The following is a 21,332-nucleotide window of genomic DNA, read 5'->3' on the forward strand; positions in this document are numbered from 1 at the left end:
ATTTTGTTTACTATTGTGCATCCATCCCTCTCCCCTGGACCCTCAAAAACACATTTGTTATGAATAAACAACTGGATGGGTCTCAAAGGGACTGAGCCGCTCCTGCCCATCCCAACCCCTGCTTTCTGCAGAACAAACCCACAAACACCTCTCCGGGAGGCCCCTCCCCACTGACACCCTTCACTGCCTCCCTCTGTTGTCAGGTTTTTTTTAATATTTGATTTATTTATTTGTCAGAGAGGGGGAGCAACAGCACAAGTAGGGGGAGCTGCAGGCAGAGGGAGAAGCAGGCTCCCCACTGAGCAGGGAGCCTGATGCGGGACTTGATCCCAGGACCCTGGCATCATGACCCGAGCCGAAGGCAGACGCTTAACCAAATGAACCACCCAGGAGCCCCCCTCTGTTGTCAGTTTTAATAAAAAGCAAGTTCCTCCAAAGCCCTGCAGGACAGGTCCTCTCCAGGGTCCTCCCCAGCAGGAGCAGCCTCCCCCCAAAGCCTGGAACATGGACCGCACTGCACGGGGCACTCTCCTCATGCCCCCCACCCCACAAGCCTCCAGGCCCCTGCCCAGGCTGCTCCTGCCACCAGAGCCACCCTCCTGGGCCCTTCCCCTGGCCCACTCTCATTCTGTCTTCAGAGCTCAACCCAGAGCCCTCTGTGTCCTGGAACCCCCCTCACAATGTGCCTTAGCTCTCGGCGGGGCTGCTCCCCAAACACGACTGCACTGATGCTATCTGGGTTTCTGTCCATCCCCTCTACTAAGACCATGGCCTCTCGGGGCGCCTGGGTGGCTCAGTTGTTAAGCGTCTGCCTTCAGCTCAGGGCGTGATCCTGGGGTCCTGGGATCGAGCCCCGCATGGGGCTCCCTGCTCCGCTGGGAGCCTGCTTCTTCCTCTCCCACTCGCCCTGCTTCTGTTCCCTCTCTCGCTGTCTCTCTGTCAAATGAATAAATAAAATCTTAAAACAACAAAAAAAAAAAAGACCATGGCCTCTCTGAGAGCATTTGGGAAAAGGAGAAAGAGATGAGAAGAGGGAAGGGAGGAACAAACAGCAAAACACAGCCCAAGTCCCAAATCCAAGGATTCTCGCATGCATGTCACAAGCCACTGGACTTGACAGGGAAAGAAGTTCCACTTCACCATCGTGAATATATCTTACTCTGCCGGCAACATAAGGCACCATGCAGGGACTCTGTGTCTTGCCCTGACGTAGAACAGGAGAGAAGGACGTCAACTGAACAGAAGCTCAGGGAACGCGCGCCTGTGCGCACGGGAGACAGGAGGCCTACAGCCCGCTCACACAGCTGCACTTCGGGGTTCCTCCCCCAAAGCTGGACAGCGCCTGGTCACTTCCCTGGTGTGCTCTCCGTTCCAACCGGGAGCAGACCTCAGCATCCACGCGCACACTTCCCTCCAGTGACAGAACTGTCGACCTTCAGCAGGCGGCCAGGTCGACAATACTGACACACGTAGGTAGCACAGCTCATGGGTACCTTACCCCGCCCCCGCCCCCTCTCCCCTGAACCTGGCATTATTCCCCCGTGACACCCCGGCTTACTGCTCTCTGGTCCCACCAAGTGCCTCACGCTTGGAAGGATCAGAAAAGAACTGCTTCCTCCAAAGTAACTACCCCTGTACTCAAGACGGTTTTTTCAAGTCTTATTTGGGGGAAAGACTATTCCAGAACTATCCCACAATCCTTCCACATGTCAGCTCCTGCTCCCAATCCCCCGTCACCTCTCCCAGCAGAGCCGAGGGGCCTGCTGTTCCACAGGACGGACAGAGCAAGAGGCTGGGACTCCCCGCTCCTCAGGCCTCTGCGCCCTCCCTCAAGGGCCAGAGGGGCTCTATCCCCCACCCCAGGTGACCCTGGCTCCGGAGGAGGCTCACCTCCACCCTCCTGCTGCAGGAGCCGTCTTCCCAGGACACCGATCCCACACACCATTCCCTTCGGGTTCCTTTAGTAGCTGCCCTGCCCGCCAGCTCTTTTAAGATAAATGGCGGCAGCTCCTAAAACCCCAGCCTCCTTAGAATGACACACAAAACCTCCATGGGACTGGGCTTTCCTCCAACCCACTGGTCACAGCTCCAGCCCCTCCTCCCGCCCCAGTCTACACCTCGCTAGAGGAGCTCACCCCACATATGTGGTTCTAGATACAAGCCACATACTGACAACTCCCGGCCTGTCTCTCCAGTCCACTCCTTCCCTGCGCTCCAGCCTCATAAATCCATTTGCCTCTTGGAAACTGTCACTTGAATGTCAAATAGGCATCTAAAAAACATGTCCAACATTTACTCTGGAATTCAACCCCCAGCACAAACCTCCCAGTCGTCCCCACCAGAGAGCCCCAGCACATGCCCAGCTGTTCAAGTCAAAACCCTGAGTTTCTTACTTGATTTCCTCTTTTCCTCAGCCCTGCCCCCACACCATAATCAGGTACAAGTCCTGACATTTCTGTCCCTATGCATTCCTTCACTTTGCTCCACAGGACCCAGCGCAGGACACTGCAGGCTCACAGCAAGCGTGTGCTGAGTCACGGCCCTCTAAAGAGCGGGAGGTCTCTCCTGGCAATGGACACTTAGGGAGGGCACACTGAGTCTCACACGGGAGAGGCCAAGAGGACGGCCCAGAAAAAGGGGCTCATGGTTCTCCTGTCATCTGAACTTTGAGGGTCCGAGGTCTAGAAGAGCTCCCGTTAAGAGACATACCTGCCAGAGGTGAGCAGGTGGGAAGGGAGGAGCCCAGGCAAAGCTATTCTCACACAGTCCCCCGGGGCCTGGGGAGCAACAACAAAGGCCCTGTGGTCCAGGTCTCAGCCCGGCCATCACAGCATCCCTGCCCAGCATTTTCTCAGGTGGGAAGTTTCAATTTCTCCTACTTGCTACACTTATTTCTGCTTTGTTCTCCCACCCTAGAATGTGAGGAAATCTTACAGAAGGTCCAGCCTGCCTCACTTGAGACAAAGGAAATGAAGGAAGAAAGTGTTCACATGGGGAGCAGCAGTAAAGAAGAAACAAGGCCTCCTGGCCAGCACAGTGGTGGGGGCCAGACCTGTTCCCACAGGTGAGCTGGGCCAGGGAAAAACACAAGGAGCTAGGTTAGCCAAAGGTTCTCCCTCTAGGCCTGACCTTGGTTACATGTTGGCGTTTCACGGCTGCAAACTAATGACGTGCCTGTCAGTGACAGACACGAGCCTCAACAAAGAGAGAAAGAGCTATCTCCCACCCATACAGGGTCAAAAGGAAAGGCTGGTGCAGCTAAGGGCCCACACATCCGGCTCTGCATGCCTCCTGGCTAAAGCAGAAAGCAAGCTATGGTCAACTACAGAGGTCCTTGTGTCCACAAGATCCAAATGGACTAGCTCTTTAGAAGGCCATGTCTTCCTCATACCTAGAAAAGTCGCCCTCGTCAAGGCAGCAAAAGACAGATGATAGAACAGCTTCTGCCCTTTTATGAAGGATGGCCGCTAGGGTGAAATAAAGAAACAGCATGCTCCAGGTGAAAGCGAAAGGCCTCTGGTGACTGCGTCCTCCGACAGCGTCCCTCTGTGGCCAGCACGCTCCTGAGCCAGGCACCCCGCACCGGCCGCCGCTGGGCTACAAGCTCTGTCATGCACATCACACAGCAACAGCCATGAAACATGGGCCTACTATGCTCATTCCAAAGCCAGAACCAAGCAAGGCACTGCAGTCTTGGACTTTCTGGGTTAAAACACCCCGTGAAAAATCCCTGTGCAGCCGCCGAAATCAATGAGCATCTCACATCCTCCAAACAGAAAAGATTAATAAGGGCTCATTTGCCACCAAATACTAAGACCAAACAAGTTCCCCAAAGCAAATATTTTAACAGATATTAAACACCAATGGGTTACGTGCTTAAAAAAGCAAAATATTTTCTAAATTAGAAAATGAAAAGATGACCAGGGTAATGGACGGATCTGGGAAGCAGTAAGTGTTTGGTTTCAAGCGGTGAAGGCAGCCAGAAGGCAGCACACAGGGAAATCTAGCTACTTTCAATGCGGTATCTTCACAGCCTACCTTTTCAGACCCAACAACATACTCACAGGGCGGTATGATAGAAAAAAAAAGGAAAAGGAAAGAAAAGAGGAACAAGCAAAAATTAGAAACACACAAGAACAAAAATAACTTTGACAGCTACAACACTGCATGTCCAAGAATCTCCCGTGGGCTTTCGAGGCCCGGGCAAACGTTCCAGGGAATATACGCCCGCACCTCGTGTTACAGGGAGGTGAGGGGCCTGCAGCGGCCAAATCTGCCACGGGGCCTAAGGACGGGGTCAGCGTGCCACCCAAACCTCGGCCTTCACCTAGATGTTTCCTTGTGAGCTGTGAACTACGGTCTCATTTCAAGCTGGACACTCCTACCAAGAGCTGCAGGACAGAGCTGGGCTCTGTTTCTGCTCCAAATCGTTTTTTAAAAATGACAGCGCTGTCGACTAGTGAAAGCAACAATGGACCAGCGGGGATGACGGGAGAGCGTATCTGATCTGAGGTCACCGGTGTCACTATGTCACCCAAGTTCAAAAGCTGGCTGACTGTCTACAGCACACGGAGGACAGAACGGTCCCACCAGGAGGGCAGTGTGATCTACTGCTGCATTTCCGGAGCCTAGGGCCATGCCGGACACATGGAGGCTCTCAAGAAACACTTGCTAACGTTACTGCCCGGTCCAGCCGGCACACTGTCCCAAGACAGTCTTGTTACTCCCGCCAAATTGTGAGCATGGATTTCAAACAGCGTAAACAGGCCGGCATTCTCCGGTGGGTCTGCAACCTCAAACCCAAGAAGTCGATGACTACAAAAATGTCACCGGTGCCTCGTGTAGCGAAGGGGTAAGAGCGGGGTCCCCGGCTGCCTCCAAGGCTTCAGCCGTGCACCCACTGGTCTGTGCGGCGGGGACCAGCCGGTCCCTGCCCAGGTCACGGGCTGCGGTGGCTCGGGAGTGCGGGGGCTGTACACGGTGCGCCCCGTGTGGTAAAAGAATGTCACCCGGTGGCCACCCCACTCTGGACCAGCTCTGGAGAGAGCCTGGTGCGCCGCACAGCGCTGCCCCTCGCGGCGGCCTGGGCTCCTCCGCCTCACCACCCCAGCTCCATGGTGGAAAAGGGGAGCACTGGTGTGTTGACCTTAGGGCCACTGCGAGGACTGAGTACAGATCGTAGGCGCAACGTGCCCTTTCCTCAGGCGCACACACACACACGTCTGGTGAGGAAATGAAAACCAGCGCAGACCCTGCAAAGCATCACAGCAGGTGGGACTTGGGCCGCTCCGTGCTTCCCACTTGCAGGGCTGGCCCGGGCCTGTTTTTCTCAGCTCTTACCAACAGCAAGTCAGTGTTTGACCTCAGGTGAACTCCAGATACACGCTGAGCACCTGCTCTGCAGCGGGCACTCTGCCAGCATGACCCGAGGTCACTCAGTCCTCTCCTGCAAGACCCTCGTCCACACTCTACAGGAGGGGAAGGAGGGACTGGTGCCAGGCCACGAAGCCCCACACTCTCCCTCACTGCAGGGGACCTCCTCCAGGCAAAGCATCACCACCTGAACCTCGTGTCGTCTGTGCCTGGACACCACAGTGGTCACGATACAGGGAGACAGTGCAGGGAACAGGGCGGGGAAGCAAAGGGCCCAGGAGGGTAATCTGCAGATCTGGTGCAAAGCTCAGCTGCTGACCTTTCCTGCTCTGTTCGACCCCCCGTAACACAGAGACTATAAACACACTGCCGTGTGCAGAAGGAGCTCTTTGGGAAGTCCCTGATAGCACCTCTGACACCTGACGCTCGCCTTGCCTGGCTGTAAGCGAGGGATCGGACACCGTAGCTATCGGTGGGAAGAAGGGCCTAACCGTGCACAGTGCCCAGCCCGGGAGGCAGGAGCTCCACTATGCGCTCAGCTCAGCTAGCTCCTAGTTTGCTGCCTCTCCAGGTCCAGCACCTCACCTACAAATCGAAGGGATGAGACTGAATAAAAGCTTCCGACTGCGCACTAGGGCAGCGCTGTCCAACAGGAATAAAATGTAAGCCACATACATAAAGTCTTCTAGCTGCCACATTTTAAAAAGTAACAACTAAAACTGATTTTAATATTTTATTTGACCTAATATATGTAAAATATTATCAGTTTGACATGTAAAAAAGATTAACAGGTATTTTCTTTCTTTTTTCCATACTAGGTCTCAATATCTGATGTGTGTTTTACTTACAGCACATCTCAGCTCAGAGAGGCCAGCTCTCTGGTGGGCAAGAGCCACAGGTGGCCACCGTCCTGGACAGCAGCTCAGGGCGTCCCCAAGGAGGGCCGGCTGAAACAGGCGAGTAAGTACACACACTAACCCTAAAAGGATTCCCCTTAACCAAAGGCTGTCCTGTTTCTGGAGGTCTGAAAACCATGGACTGCACCTGTCTATCCCTTGGGGCATCAAATTCTACCACTTGCTTCTCCCTTCGTGATGTCAGGAAGCAAGCCAAGCACAAAGCCTCTGGGCCTCCAGGTATACTTACCTACTGTCTGTGTCCAGTCCTACAAAGTCCTTCTTCTCAAACGGGACACAGAGAAGGGGGATCTTATCCCCAGACTTGTCAGTGGCCCTGTCCAGACGCTTGGACTCAAGCACGATGAACAGCGACTCGACGAAGTCCTCAATCCTCTTCTCCACCGTCTGGCAGTCCTCATAGTTGGGGTAGAAGGCCACGTCGGTGCGCGGCTGCTCGGCGATCTCTCCCTGCAGCCCAAAGACAAAGAGCCGGGAGTCGTACAGCGTGGAGCCGTAGATCTCCTTCTGCACGTGGAACTTCTCGAAAGTCTGTGGCCAGTCCTTGGCGGAGAAGCAGTCCGTGATGGTGATAAGGCCCACGACTTTGCGATGGGTCTGGAAGTCGCCCCACTCGTTGTTCTCGGGCGGGTAGTGGTGCCTGTAGCGGATATAGAGCACCCGCTGGGAGTCCCGCACGCTGATCTGGCTCACGGAGGAGATCCTCTTGTAGATCTTGAAGAAGTTCTCTTCGGAGACGATGCCCACAGGCTGCACCACCACCAGGAGAGTCTGGTGGTCCTCAGCACACTGCATGTAGTCAGGGACACTCATCTTGAAGACTCTGCCAAAGAGAAAAAGGGGACTTTGAGGTGCACACGGTTGGGAAGGCTGTTGGCCTGCGTTGGGGTGCGGTGGTTCTGACGTAAGCCACCTGGGGAGCAGGGTGAGCCCCTCGCAGAGCCATGGGCTACTGTCTGTCCCTGAAGTTCTGCACCTGGTTACCACAGCTCTTCCCGAAACACCACGGCTCCTGGACGAGGCCCTGAGCTCCTGCAGAAAAGGGGCTGTCTCTTGTTTTCTATTTCTAACACCCAGCCCGGTACTGACGGAGAGTCAGGGCCTAAAAGCAGTCCCTGAACGAACACACCGCTCCCTCATCCGCTCAGCGGGATACAGCGAGAACCACAGTGGAATCAGAAGGTCTGGATTTGGCCTCCAGTCTACGTGGGACATAAATGGTTTATATGTAGATTATCTCAGTTAAACCTTTCTGTGACACCACCTCAACTCTGCTGATGAAGAATCTGAGGCAGGGAGAGGTTTATCACGGTCAAGATCAGAGAGGCGCCATCAGAGGAAGTGTTCAAGCCACGCGCTCTGGCTCTGACGGACGATGCCACACTGCTCCCCGCCCAGCACCCATCCTCCCAACAGTGTCTTCTGCACCCTCTTGGAAAGAACCAAACCCACATCAATGCTCCACAGAGAGGTACAGCAGCCCCTGGCAGACTTCTCAAACCCTCAAGAGTTGGGGCTAAAGGCAGAGATTTAAGGTTCTGTGTTTCTCAAAAGGAGCCACAGCTTTAAAAACAACTGCAAAACACTTATCTGGTCCAGGCCTTCGCTGTGCAGAGACAGGAAGGGGGCCAGTGCGGCTGGGGGAAGGCCTCGTGGACAAGGACTGCATGCAGCAGCAGTAGCAAACCCTGGGCCCTGCTGGCGGATGAAGCACCCACGAGGCCCCGGAGAACTAGTGCAGGAAGACAAGACAGGGGACAAGCAGACAGGCCCTCCCTCCACAATACCCTGCAATGGGGTTTCATCAAGTTATTCAGTATGTTTGCACCCAGAATGAAGGTGGGCTATATCACAGTGCCACAGGTTACAGAAGTCGGGAACTTTGAGTCATAATGGAAATTCCAACCTGTCTTACGGCTCTTCCGTTCTAGCATGCGCTCGGTGGGCACTCTGGGCCGGGCAGGACATGGGCCACGAGTGCTCCCACATACAGATCTTTATTAACATGTGCACACATCACACGCAGGCCCACCGAAGAACAGCCGTGTACAGATAAGACTGAATTAATGAAATGTAAAGCAGCCGAGCAGCACACATTATTAGCAAAAAGGATGCTGCTATCTCCTTAGCAACAGGTGGCAGAGAACCGACCACAGCCGCCGAGAGCATCGAGGTGATTCTCTCTCTGGCTGTCCTTCTACGGACCGGACGGTAAGTGAGCCACATAATGTCAGCAGTGTTTTCTTTTTTGTTAAAGGCTCTGGTTGAAATGAACAAGGTATAAAGCCTCATCATTCACATCCCCAGCATTTAGTGAGGACTTCCCAAGTGCCAGGCTCTGTACCGATGAAAAGACAGCGTTCCAGCTACCTTCACGAGGAGAAAGAGAAGACAGATGTTAATTCTCCCCAGTCTGATATATAAATTCAACGCTATTCGGATTAGACCTCCTACCAGATTTTTTGTGGACTATAACAAATTAATTTACGGTCCAGAATAGCCAAGGAACTTCTGGAGAACCACACGGAGGAGGGGCATTGTGTCCCCGCCGCCACCGCAGAGCAAGGTCAGATACAACTGCTATGTCTAACAGGATTCAGGGTTTCTTTCGGGGGCGATGAAATGTTCCAAAACTGTGGTGGTGGCTGCACAGCCCTGTGAATACACTAAAAACCACTAAATTGCAGACTTAAATGGGTCCCCTGTATGGTATGTGAACGATATTTCAGTACATCTGTGGGGGGGGGGGGGAGACCAAATAAAAAGTACAGTCAGCACAGTACTGGCACAGGGATAGAAAGAAATATGGACTGTAATCCCACCCAAAACCAGATCCACGCATACATGGCAATTTGGAATACAGCAAAGGTGCCACTGTGAGGCGGCAGGCAAGCACAGGCTCTCCAAAAAATGACACGAGACAATGGGTAATCCATGCGCAAGGAGAAGACACACCGCCCCATCAGGAGATGGACAAAATGCTCCAAGAGGCATCTTTGGAGATAAAACTCAAATAGCCAGGACAGGAACAGAAGGGTGCCCACCTCGACGGCAACCAGGAAAAAGCAAATTAAAGCCACAGTGACAGGCCATTTCGTACCCAAAATAAATTGACAAAATAAAAATATACATGAGATTTACCACTTTTAAGTGCACAGTTCTATGGCATTAAGGACGCTCGCGCTGCTGTGCAAACACCTCCAGAAGTTCTCCATCTCCCCACCCGACACTCTGTACTCTGTAACAATGATTCCCCACGCCGCTCTCCCCATGGCAGCCACCATTCTGACTTTCTGTCTCTCTGAATTTTACTCCTCTCAGTCCCTCATGTAGGTGGAATCACACACTCTGTGTCCTTGTGTGACTAGCTGATTTCGCTTGGCAGAACGTCTTCGAGGTTCATCTGCAGCAATGGGTCAGAATTTCCTTCTTTTTCAATGCTTATATCCCGTTGTATAGAGATACTACTTACTCATTCATTCATCAAAGGTCATTGGGGTTGCTCCTACCTTTGGGCTACTGTGAATGATGCCAGTGCACAGACAAAACATGTTAAGCATGAAAAATGCCAAGTGTTTACAAAGATGCAGACTCTCCTAGACGACCCGGGAACTCCCCTCCTAGAGGGACTCTGGCATATGGAGGGCAGGAGACATAACATAAACAAAGGATCCTAGAAGCCAGAACTAGGGACCACACAAATGTCCACAGTCAGGAGAGTGGGCAAATAAACCACGGTCTTTTAACGCAATGGAATACTACAGAGCCCTGAACGTGGATGGCCCAGAGCCACCCTGCAGGAATGCGGCTCAATCTCAACAATGTGATGGGCCGATAAAGGAGGTCGGGGATTAATACAAGCAGAACAACTCCGTTTACATAAAGGTCAAAAACAGGAAACATTACACAATGTATCCTTTAGGGATATCTACACACAAAGTAAAGCTATAAAGAAAAATAAACTTGGGTAGTGGTTACTTGGGTGGCAGAGAGGAGCATGGTTCAGGAGAGAGAAAGCAGGCTTCGGAAATTAGGCCAAATGGCAGGCATGGAGGTGTTTGTTCGCCATTCTTTAAACTATACATAAATACCACGTACACCTTTGCTAGAATCTGTACTTCAAAATTTTTCAAGAGTTAGGGGCGCCTGCCTTCGGCTCAGGTCCTTATCTCGGGGTCCTGGGATCAAGGCCCAAGTCGGGCTCCCTGCTCAGCGGGGAGCGTGCTTCTCCCGCTGCCTCTGTGTGCTCTCGCTCTCACAACTAAATAAATAAATAAAACCTTGAAAAAAATTTTTTTTCAAGAGTTAAAAAAGGGAGAAGGTCCTGGGGCACCTGGGTGGCACAGCGGTTAAGCATCTGCCTTCGGCTCAGGGCGTGATCCTGGCGTTATGGGATCGAGCCCCACATCAGGTTCCTCTGCTATGAGCCTGCTTCCTTCTCTCCCACCCACCCCACCCCCCCCCGCTTGTGTTCCCTCTCTCGCTGGCTGTCTCTATCTCTGTCAAATAAATAAATAAAATCTTTAAAAAAAAAAAAAAAGGGAGAAGGTCCAATTCCAAGGAGCTCACAGCCTAGCTGTCAGCAGGTCAAGTAGTTTAAGAGCTCAGACTCGGCCCCATCCTCCACCCGCAGGTTATGCTGCTGCTCCTGAAAATACCTTCCTCTATGAGCCAGAAAACAGGAAGCGCAAAGAAGCAAGGGTATTACAGCTGCAGATCCACCTGAATATTGGGGACAGCGGGTCCTGGGCATGGGTCTCAGGACAGGTGCTCAACTTCTCTAAAGTAAAATGAGAAAAAGTAGAATAGTGTATGAACTTCTCATAAAACTAAACTTAGGTAAATTTTGTAAATGCTTTATCAATATTAACTAGTACTGTAATTTATATTTAGGTAATGAACTTCCACATTTTTTGGCATTAAAACATTCTTGCTTTTATGAAATGTTGGTGAGAGGAGACGATGGTTATTTTCTCATTGTCCTGTTCAGGTGAAAATTAAAATTGACATCCCTATTATTGACCCTCCAGTTTTTTGGAATTTGCTAATCTATGAAATCCAAATAACTAACTCACCCTGGACTAAATGATCCCTCTGGGTCCCTTCCAGTTCTGACTAGGCACTGAAAGGACACCAGCAATCAAATCCGTGCCATGGGTCAATAAACCTTACAACCTCAAGCAAGAGTTTTCCCTGAAGCAGCTCAGTATTACACACTTGTTCACTTTTGCCCCAAATTCAAAATATGCATCTTACACAGGCGGAAATCTGTCTCATATAAGCCAGAAAGAGGAAGTTCACTGGGCTCTCTATAATGTATTTTATTTAGACTTCCATCAATCCTAAGAAATGAGTATCACTATTTTCAATCATACAGATGAAATAAGGCTCAGTCATTCTGCTCAGGGTCTCCTACTCGGTAGGTGATGAACCGGAGCCAGGCGCCAGAGTCCATGCTTTTCCATTGGTTTCTTCAAGGGAAAAGCTGACAAAATAAGACCTGGCACTGAGCCAGTTCTAGTGTCCGAGACTAATCTAATACAAATATTAAAACATCAAAAATAGGGGCGCCTGGGTGGCTCAGTTGGTTAAGGGTCTGCCTTAGGCTCAGGTCATGATCCTGGGGTCCTGGGATGGAGCCCCATGTCCGGCTTCCTGCTCAGCAGGGAGTCTGCTTCTCCTTCTGCCTCTGCCCCTCCCCCCATGCGGGCTCACGTGCGCTCTCTCTCTCTCTCTCCCTCTCTCTCCTCGCAAATAAATAAATCCTAAAAAAAAAAAAATCAAAAATATATTTGTTCGACATGGTAGAACACATGTGTCCATGCAAAAACTTGTCCACAAATTTCATAGCAGCATTACTCTTAATAGTCAAACAGTGGGGGCACCTGGGTGGCTCAGTCGGTTAAGAGTCTACCCTCGGTTCAGGTCATGACCCCGGTGTCCGGGGATCAAGCCCTGCACTGGGCTCCCCACTCAGTGGGGAGTCTGCTTCTCCCTCTGTCCCTCCCCCCTCTTCTGCGCTCTCTCTCACAAACTCTCTCTCAAATAAATAAATACAATCTTAAAAAATAATAGTCAAAGAGTGGAAACAACACCATTGTCCATCAACTAATGAACAGATAAACAAAATGTGGTCTATCCAACAAGAGAACCTTGCTCAGCCCTCACAGGGAACAAAGTACTGATACTACTACACAGATGAACCCTGCATACATGATGCTCAAAGAGGCGAATCACAAAAGGCCACACAGTCTGTGATTCCATGTATGTGAAATGCCCACGGCAGGCAAACCCCTGGAGACAGAAAGTAAAACAGCGGCTGCCAGGGTCTGGGGGACACAGTAAGAAGTGACTGCCAATGAGTACGGAGCTTCCTTCTGAAGTGATAGAAATGTTCTGGTACCGTGATGGTTGCACTGTGAATACACTAAAACTACAGCACTGTACATTCTAAATGTGTGGATTTTGTAGTATGTGAATGATATCTCAATAAAGCAGTTATTTTTAAAAATATTTCTTGACAGGGATGCCTGGGTGGCTCAGTTGGTTAAGCATCTGCCTTAAGCTCAGGTCAGGATCCCAGGGTCCTTGGATCTAGTCCTGCAGGGCTCCTTGCTCAGCAGGGAGTCTGCTTCTTCCTCTGCCTGCCACTCCCCCTGCTTGTGCTCTCTCTTTCTCTCTCTCTGACAAATAAATAAAATTTTCAAAAATGTCTATATTTCTTGACAACCGTTTGTCCCTCTACACCACTACTCTGCCACACAATTTAAGAGAAGCAAACATAACCTTGCCCCATCTTTAGTATGGCAATATTCCTGGGTCTCCAACATCATGCCTGGAGTGCTGTCGTTTCACGTTAACAAACACTCGCTGGGCTGGACGAGGAAGTGGCTGTAACTATTTCTCAAAAACTGACAGTCACTAGTTTAAGCTCGGGGGCGGAGGGCTGATGGACGGAGGGTGTCACAGCCCCCTGCCTTCAGCTCATTTTGATCTACAGCGAGCCCTGCTTTCAACATTTTATCCCTCTCTCTATAAAAACACGTGAATTCAACACGCACCCTATCTGAACATCAGAAAAGTGTGGGTTAGAAGGCATTTGCTGTGGCAAGGTGCAGCGGGGGCGGATCGCGAGAGGGAGAAGACCACAGGCAAGCACAGCGCTGGCACTCTTCCTTCCCCACGACCCCCGCGGGGTCAGCTGGAGCTGACCACAGAAGCTCTCATCCCAGGACCCAGCGCCTGGGGCCGCTGAGCTGGGTCTCAGGCACTCTCAACCTGGAGGCCAGCTAGGAGGACAGAGACAAGAGGGTAGCCCCTGGCCGGCCGGGCCGCCCTGCCGGGAGACAAGCGCGCGCCGGGAGTCTCCCGACCCCACACGGCCCGGGGGCCAGGACGCGGCAGGCGGAATAGGGGAGGGGGCCGCCGCCGCGCGCCGCAGGGAGCAAGGGCCGGGGCCCCAGAGAGGCGGGTGCGGGCACGGCCCGGGACAGGTGTGCGGAGGGCGCCGGACAAGCTAACGGGCTGGGGCGGGTGTGAAGTGGACCTCGGCCCGGGCAGGTGCAGGCTGACTCGCGCCCTCGCTCGCCGCCACACACAGGCAGCCCTCCCGCAGCCGGCCGATCCCCGGCCCGGAACCCCCACCTCGCACTTACACAGCCGGCGGCCCGGGCGCGGAGCGGGAGCCAACGGCCTGGCGGGCGGCGGGGCCGAGCAGCCTCTGCGACCGCTCCCCCTACTCAGAGCTGGCGCTTCCGACCGGCGGCCGCGCCGGCACCTTCCTGCGCATGCTCGGGGCCGGGCCGGGCCGGCGCTCCGCTCCGGGTTTTGGGAGGGACGCAGCCGGGGAGAGGGACTGGAGAGCACGGGAGGGAGTGGAAGGGAGGAGGAGTAGCGGGGACAGAAAAGCTTCGGCTCCCGGGGCGGCGCGCGCCGAGGGAGGGGCCTGTCGCTTCTCCGCGCCACTTTCTAACCCCTCAAGGCGCGCCGCCCAAATTTCAGCACCTCCGGGGCAGGGGCGCCTGCGAGACCCCTGCGGCTCCCTGCCGCCCCGGAGACCAAGCACCCACAGGCGTGGTCGCTGATGTTCAGGACTACCTGTGGGCTGAATAAGCGCCCCTTCCGTCCGCAGGCTAGGCGAGCCTCCCGGGCGTGCTTCATCCGCGCAGCCGTGGGGGCGGGGCGGGGACGCGCGCCGGAGCCCGGTCCCCAGCTCTCGTGGGTGGAGCCACTCCCCGCCTGGAGGGCCCCAGCAGTCCATCCACTGGGAGGGTGGGGAACAGCTGTTTCCCAGGGCAGAAGCCACTTTAGGATTTAAACTTCTCTGTTAAAAATGAATACATAAAACTGAGTTTACATACATACCTTAGAGTGTCCATAGCCCATTTGGAAAGATGCACAAGACGTTGTTAACAGTGTCATCTCCAGAAAGGCTGGGAGAACAGGATGGTGGAGGAAGATGCTCTCTCCCTTCTGGATCTTTGTGTTCTGTTTACATCTATTTCTTTTTCAAATAAAAAATGTTTTTAGGGGTGCCTGACTGGCTCAGTCGATAGAACATGCAACTCTTGATCTCAGGGTCCTGAGTTCAAGGCCCACGTTGATCACGGAGCCTACTTTTAAAAAAATAATGTAATGGAAGAATCGTCCCCTCAGCAAATAACAGCAGACAGGAAGAACTGAGCCATCACCTTTGCTTTAAGCCAGCAAGCATTTATTGACTCTTTGCTATGTGTGCAGTGCTGTTTTATGACTTATTTTATTATTCATATTTTTTATAAAATAATAATATGCTATCCCTCATCCCTGCCCAGGGTCAGTGGAAAACCAATTTTTTTATTGAATTGTTTTCCAAAGAGTAGGAATGCGTTATAAGCAGAACACATCTTCAGGGCAAAGCAGGTGAAGCAGATTTCCAGCATACGCTAGAGAGCCAGGAAGTGTTTTCAACAGACACCGAGGGAGAGTGCCTCCAAGACACCACAGAAGGATGCCCACAGGGGCTGCTCCACGGGCTTAAGAATGCAGGTTGACAGTTACAGAAAACAGACATTACGAGAAGCCACCCTTGATGGAGGTCTATGTGCCAGGAACAGAGCTTCACTGCTTAGCTCACTCTGTCTTCTAAGATCCATGCAAGGTAGCTATTCTTAGTGCCAAGTTCCAGAAAGGACACACCACTTGGCTGGGGTTGCACAAGTGGCTGGTGTTATTTAGGGATTCAGATGCAGGGCTGTCTGAGTCCATGGCCTGTGCTCTTTCCACAGTCCTTCTCTGTTCCTGTTCTCTTTATAAATGGATAAGGCAAGCAATTTAGAAAGAAATATTGAAAGCTGGCAAAAGGAAACATTGCTATTTTAGTACAGTGTTTCTCTGTTTACTATGTATTCACTTACAGTAATTTTATTGTTCCAGCAAATCTGTGAGAGAGAGACTATCCTGCATCCTTACCAATGAGAAGACTGAGGCTCAGAGAAGGTAGGGGCTTGCATTAAACTGATCCATCAGGGTATCCAGGCCTGTCTTCCTCCTGGAGTTATTCACCTTTCATAGCTTTAACTTTTCCTGATCGTCTCATCTGAATGTTCAGAATTCAAAGACGACAGCAAAACCTGCTCTCAAGGAGTTTGTAGACACTTCAAATTGGATGGGTAAGAACCTCTAAAATAATCAGGTCCAACCTCACACTCACACCAGATCCCCTCTACAAAAGTCCTAACGGGGATGGAAAGCTTGATGATACAGAGCTCTGTTAGAAAGTTCTCCAGTTGGGGTGCCTGGCTGGCTTAGTCTGTGGAACATGTGACTGTTGATCTTGGGGTCGTGAGTTCTAGCCCCACATTGGGTGTAGAGATTGCATAAAAATAAAACCTTAGAAAAGAAAGAAAGAAAGCTCTCCAGTAACACGAGGTAGAATCTGAGGCTTCCCTGAAACATCAAATCATAGAGTCGCAAAGATGAGAACCAATGCCCAGGAGATTTTGTGGAGTTGAGAATCGTCACTGAAACATGAGTCAAAAGTACAATCAAAGCACCCGCCCCATCACTCACCAACTACATGACCTCAATGTCTTCATCCATAAAATGTGGGTAAGCACTTCATGAGGCTGTCACCAGGATTAAATAAAATTGAGTATGAGAAAACATTTGGAGACACAATAGGACACACTGAAGTTCCATTTTAATGATGTCACATGCTACTCATATAGCTTTGGGATAGGGTGACCATATCTTGATTTGCCTGGAACAATCCCAGTTCATGCCCGTTGTCCTGACTAAAAGTGTTCTGGTTGGGTGACATTTGGGGCACTTTAGGCAAAGTCCATCATCCCTCAGGATTTCTGAACCCCCAACAGTATTACATAGGGTTTCTGACTCCCTTCCATGTTGTAGGGCTCTCCCCTACCCTGCAGTCTACTCAAATGCTTGGGCCATGTCTCACTTGGGCTTTCTAGTGCCCAAGCTAAAAGGAAAGGGATTCATTTACTCAACTACATATATTTAGTACCACTAAAAACCAACCACTTGAGCAGGTCTTTCACATGTATTCCCTCAAAATGATACAATCGTGGTAGCTACCATCTACCTGGCAGGTAAGGTGCAATGTACTTGTCACAAATTTCTCATTTAATCCTCACAAGCACCTTATAAAGTAGGTTGTTCTAATTTAAGGGGACTAAGCAATAACATTCCTTTATTTCCCCTTCTCAATGTGGAACAATTGAGAAACGACACAGGGAATCAGACGATGGATATTTACAAGTCAGTTTTATCACCAGTATGTTGGTTGAAGGGGGTGCTTTGGATCTGGAACCAAAATTTTGCTTTGGGTTTACGAAATCCTTCCCCTTAGATTTATTCAGCCTCAATTCAGCTAAGAATTATCTCAGCCAGCGCTGGACAACCAGAGGCCCCCCTGAAGGGCCCGAAGTCGCAGGAGCTAATGAGGGGCAAAACTGGGGTTCCACACCAAGGTAAGCACCAAAGCTCGTTTTCAACCTCACAACCCAAAGACCTGTGGACGTCAAGTGACGGAAGTGGCTCAGTCACTGCGCGCGTGGCCGGATTCCAGCTCAGGCCTTCCCGTGTGCGACTGCTGCTGTCAGGGGAAGGAGCTCTCAGGGAAGGTCCCTGCAGTAGGATGGGGTGGCTGTCACCTCCCTCTGCACGAGTACAGAAGAGAGGCGGTGAGGTTGCACAGAAAGGAGGGAAACAGCGAGAGTGCCAGCCAGATCCTGGACTCCCGGAGTCCGACTCCTGTCTGGATCCCCAGCGCCCAGCACCGGCTCTGACACACGTACTCTCAGGGAAAGCTGAGTGAATCAATCCATTCTGTGAATGAACGAATGAATGAAACTGCAGAGCCCGCCAGAGGTCGACAGCGGCTCCCCCAGCGGGACTTCTAACTGACCAATCAACGCCTTCGTTCGAGCACCACGCCCCTCCCCGTCACGCCCACCCCAGCCCGCCCCTCCGCTATTCCACCGGCTACGCGGAAATCCCGGAGCAGTGGATTCCCTGAGCCTGTGTCGGTAGGAGTGCGCATGCTCTATATCTGGCAGCGCCTAGGCATCCTATAACCTCGGCTCCAAGGGGGCGGTTTTGAAAGCGACTGCTTGGGCGACGGAAGCCAGGCTACACCTGAGTCCCCAACACCTCCTTCCGCAGAATCAGAGTTCTGTTGGCTACTCCCAGCCCCACTGCGACAGCCCAGCTACCCGAGGCGAGATGCTCCCAATCGGAACCTCCTCGCAGGCAGAAGGGCCAGTGGCTAGCGGGCGGAAGTGACGCACGAGCGCGAGGGCCGCGGTTCCGCCCTCGTCGTCCTGGAAACCCAGCCCCCGCCTGCGTCCCGTGTGCGTCAGCAGCTCCGAGGTCCCCGCGGGGGGCCGGCGCGCTGCGGGCGGGAAGGGACCCAGGGCCTTCCCTATGTGCACGCGGTTATTCCGCCCAAGAATACGCCTGGGACGCCGGCTCTGTGCCCAGGCCGTGGGGACACCGACGCGGGGGAGCGCTGGCACCTGCGCCCAGGCGACCCTCGGAAAGCCTGCCCCACCCCCGACCCCCACCCCGGCTGCTGGGTGTTGGAGCCCCAGCTTCCACCTCGGAGCAGAACCCCGGCTCTTTTCTCGTTGGCCCCTAAGCCGCGCCCTGCCGCGCTTGCTGGAGCTCTCCGTGCGCTTTCCTCCGCGCAGAGGGGTCTCCAGCCGGCGCTGTCCTGCTCCTTACCCTCGGCTCACGCGCCCCGTCCCGGGCCGCGCTGGTCCGGGAGGGAGGTGCGGCCGATCGGTGGTTTGCCCTCTGGTTACCGTGCTAAGCTCCCGCGCTGTTCGTTTTAAAAGTTTGCGCACAGTGACTTCATTTTCAAGAGACCAGTTCTTAGTCCTCAAAGGGCTTGTCTGGGGTAACACTTGTTTGGGTTAACTTTCTTATGTTGTTTCAAAGTCACGGAAAACTGGCACGAATTGTAAAAAGAACTCCCATAGCCTCTCTCTCCATATTCACCAACGATTCACGTTTTTGCCAAATTTGTTTTATCATTCTCTAGATGGATAGACAAGTATATAAGTATATCCCAGTTGTGTGCTTTCTACACAGTTTTCCCCTGTCCAAGACCACACGTGGCAGTCAGTTGTCCAGTATTTTTTTCGTATTATCTGGAACGGATTCTCAGCCTTTCTTTCATGACTCTAATTAATGTTGGAAGAATACAAGCCAGCTATTTTCTACAGTGTTCCTCAATTTGAGTCCGTCTAATGCTTTCTCATGATTAAATTCGGGTTATGTATTTTTTGCAGAATGCCATAGAAGTGATGTAAGCTAAGCCCTCTGCGTGTGTTATCTCAGTGGGCACACACTGTTGGTTGGTCCGTTGGGGTAACTTTGATCAGTTGGCTAGGGCCGCGTCGGCTGTCTCTCCACTGTAAATCGACCACTTTTCCTGTTGTGATTAATAAGTAATTGGTGAAAAGATAATTTGAAATGACATAACAAGCTTTTTTCTATCAAACTTTCACCAATCAATTTAATGTCCACAGGAATCTCAAGAATGAATATCACACAACTTGGTGATGACTCCAACTTACTGCATTTCAAACAATGCAAATGCGCTGTGACATTTTCTCAGAAATGACGTGTTCATCTAGCAGATAATAGGTGATCAGTAAGTATTATTTACTCTGTTAGGCTTCTTTGTTTTATAGATTATTAAAGAGGTTTCCTGTTTCACCGAGTATAATTAGAAACACTATGTTAATTTGACATTGAGGTGATTCTTGTTCATGCTAGCATCTACATCAGTGGCTGTCATATATTTGCAATAAGTTTTGGAATTAACTGAGAAAAACATACACACACACACACACAAACTACATACATCCAAGACTGAAAAGTTATAAATGTGAGCAACTAATACTTATGTGTTTTCACCAATGCATGGTGGTCACTTGTAAAACCAGAGAGATTTAAAGATCAGTTATAATATATCCAACTTAAGAAAATCAGATTTTACATTAAAAAAAGTTTTTTTTAACTGTGCTCCTAGGACTCAGCTGAGGACCCTCAATGGCTGCCCCACCCCCTCTAAGATTTTACATTTAAAAATAAAGTTTAAGCAAAAAACTTTCTTAAAGATTTATTTATATATTTTAGAAAGAGAGGGTGCGTGCACGTAAATGAGGGGAGGAACAGAGGGAGAGGGGGAGAGAATCCCAAGGGGACTTCACCACCGGCAGAGTCCCATGCCCGGCTGGATCCCACAACTCCGAGATCACCACCCGAGGCAAAACCAAGAGTCCCCCGCCCAACCGACTGAGACACCCAAGTGCCTCAAGGGGAAAAAAAATGTTTTAAAGAAAAATTCTGGGGCGCCTGGGTGGCTCAGTTGTTAAGCGCCTGCCTTCGGCTCAAGGCGTGATCCCAGCGTTCTGGGATCCAGCCCCACATCAGGCTCCTTCGCTGGGAGCCTGCTTCTTCCTCTCCCACTCCACCTGCTTGTGTTCCCTCTCTTGCTGGATGGCTTTCTCTGTGAAATAAATAAATAAAATCTTTTTTTAAAAAGAAAGAAAAGAAAGGAAAAGAAAAGAGAAGAAAAGAAAAAAGAAAAGAAAAGAAAAAAAATTCTGAGAAGGGCGGGGGCCGGGGGTGGGGTGTGGTGGGAAACATGAGTAGCTGCAATTCCCTGTATGACCACCAGATGGCAGAACAAGCTAAGTAGCGCCTCAAAAAAAAAAAAACAACAACATCCTTCCTTGTCTGGCCTGAGTTAGGATCTAATTGCCTTAAATTGCCTCCAAAAACTTGGATTTTGTCAGTTTGTCAGGGGATCCTGGGTGAGTCAGTTCTGGGCAAGTGCATAATAGACTGAAGCTAGGGAAGAATTCACAAGAGATTTAGCTGAATTGGCTGTGGCTTAATTCTTGAACTAGATGGTTTGAGAATTCATAGTATATTACATTACATATTTTGTATTTTTTGTGTTACATATAAAATAAAATACAATAATCCAATTGGAAATATACGTTGTATATTACATATCAAGTTATTATAATTCAAGATATAGTATTCTTTATACCTTTTGTGTGTCTTAAATATTATAGCATTAAGGCTAATTTTTTTTAAGATTTGCTTATTTGAGAGAAAGAGAGAGAGCAGAGAGCGAGGAGGAGCAGAGGAAGAGGGAGAGAGAGAATCCCAAGCAGTCTCCCCACTGAGCAAGGAGCCCATGGCAGGCTTTATCCCACGACCCTGAGATCACAACCCTGAGCCCAAATCAAGAGTCAGACACCTGACCGACTGCACACCCAGGTGCCCCAAGCATGAAGGCTAATTTTAAAGGAAAGACTGAGGCTATGTCTCTGCTCTCAGACAACTTGATACAGGATTTATCTGAATTACTCAAATAACATCGATCGAATTGTTTAAAACACATCGATCGAGTGCAAGGGTATTTTTAACCTCAATTATCCATACCTTTGCCCTTTCTTTCTTTCTTTGCCTGAATCAGAGAAAGAAGATTCAGATCACTTGTAGAAACAGTAGAAT

The 21,332-nt window shown here is 51.0% G+C and overlaps 1 protein-coding gene across 10 annotated transcripts in view; it reads right to left on the reverse strand.

Annotated features, from left to right (window-relative positions):
- The window catches only part of TRAPPC9 (trafficking protein particle complex subunit 9), a 593,937-nt gene that overhangs the window by 544,768 nt on the left and 27,837 nt on the right, over positions 1-21,332 (reverse strand). For 3 of the 10 annotated variants that reach the window (XM_057307937.1, XM_048212431.2, XM_057307936.1), the window contains exon 2: positions 6,520-7,113. In XM_057307937.1, the coding sequence (XP_057163920.1) occupies positions 6,520-7,103 (584 nt within the window). In that variant the 5' untranslated portion in view covers positions 7,104-7,113. Of the gene's footprint in view, positions 1-4,038; positions 4,060-6,519; positions 7,114-14,387; positions 14,459-21,332 lie in introns of those variants that run through there. The other 7 variants (XM_048212428.2, XM_048212425.2, XM_057307935.1 and 4 more) reach the window with 5 other exon arrangements.

The sequence above is a fragment of the Ursus arctos genome, unplaced genomic scaffold, assembly GCF_023065955.2.
Source record: "Ursus arctos isolate Adak ecotype North America unplaced genomic scaffold, UrsArc2.0 scaffold_6, whole genome shotgun sequence".
Taxonomy (NCBI): domain Eukaryota; kingdom Metazoa; phylum Chordata; class Mammalia; order Carnivora; family Ursidae; genus Ursus; species Ursus arctos.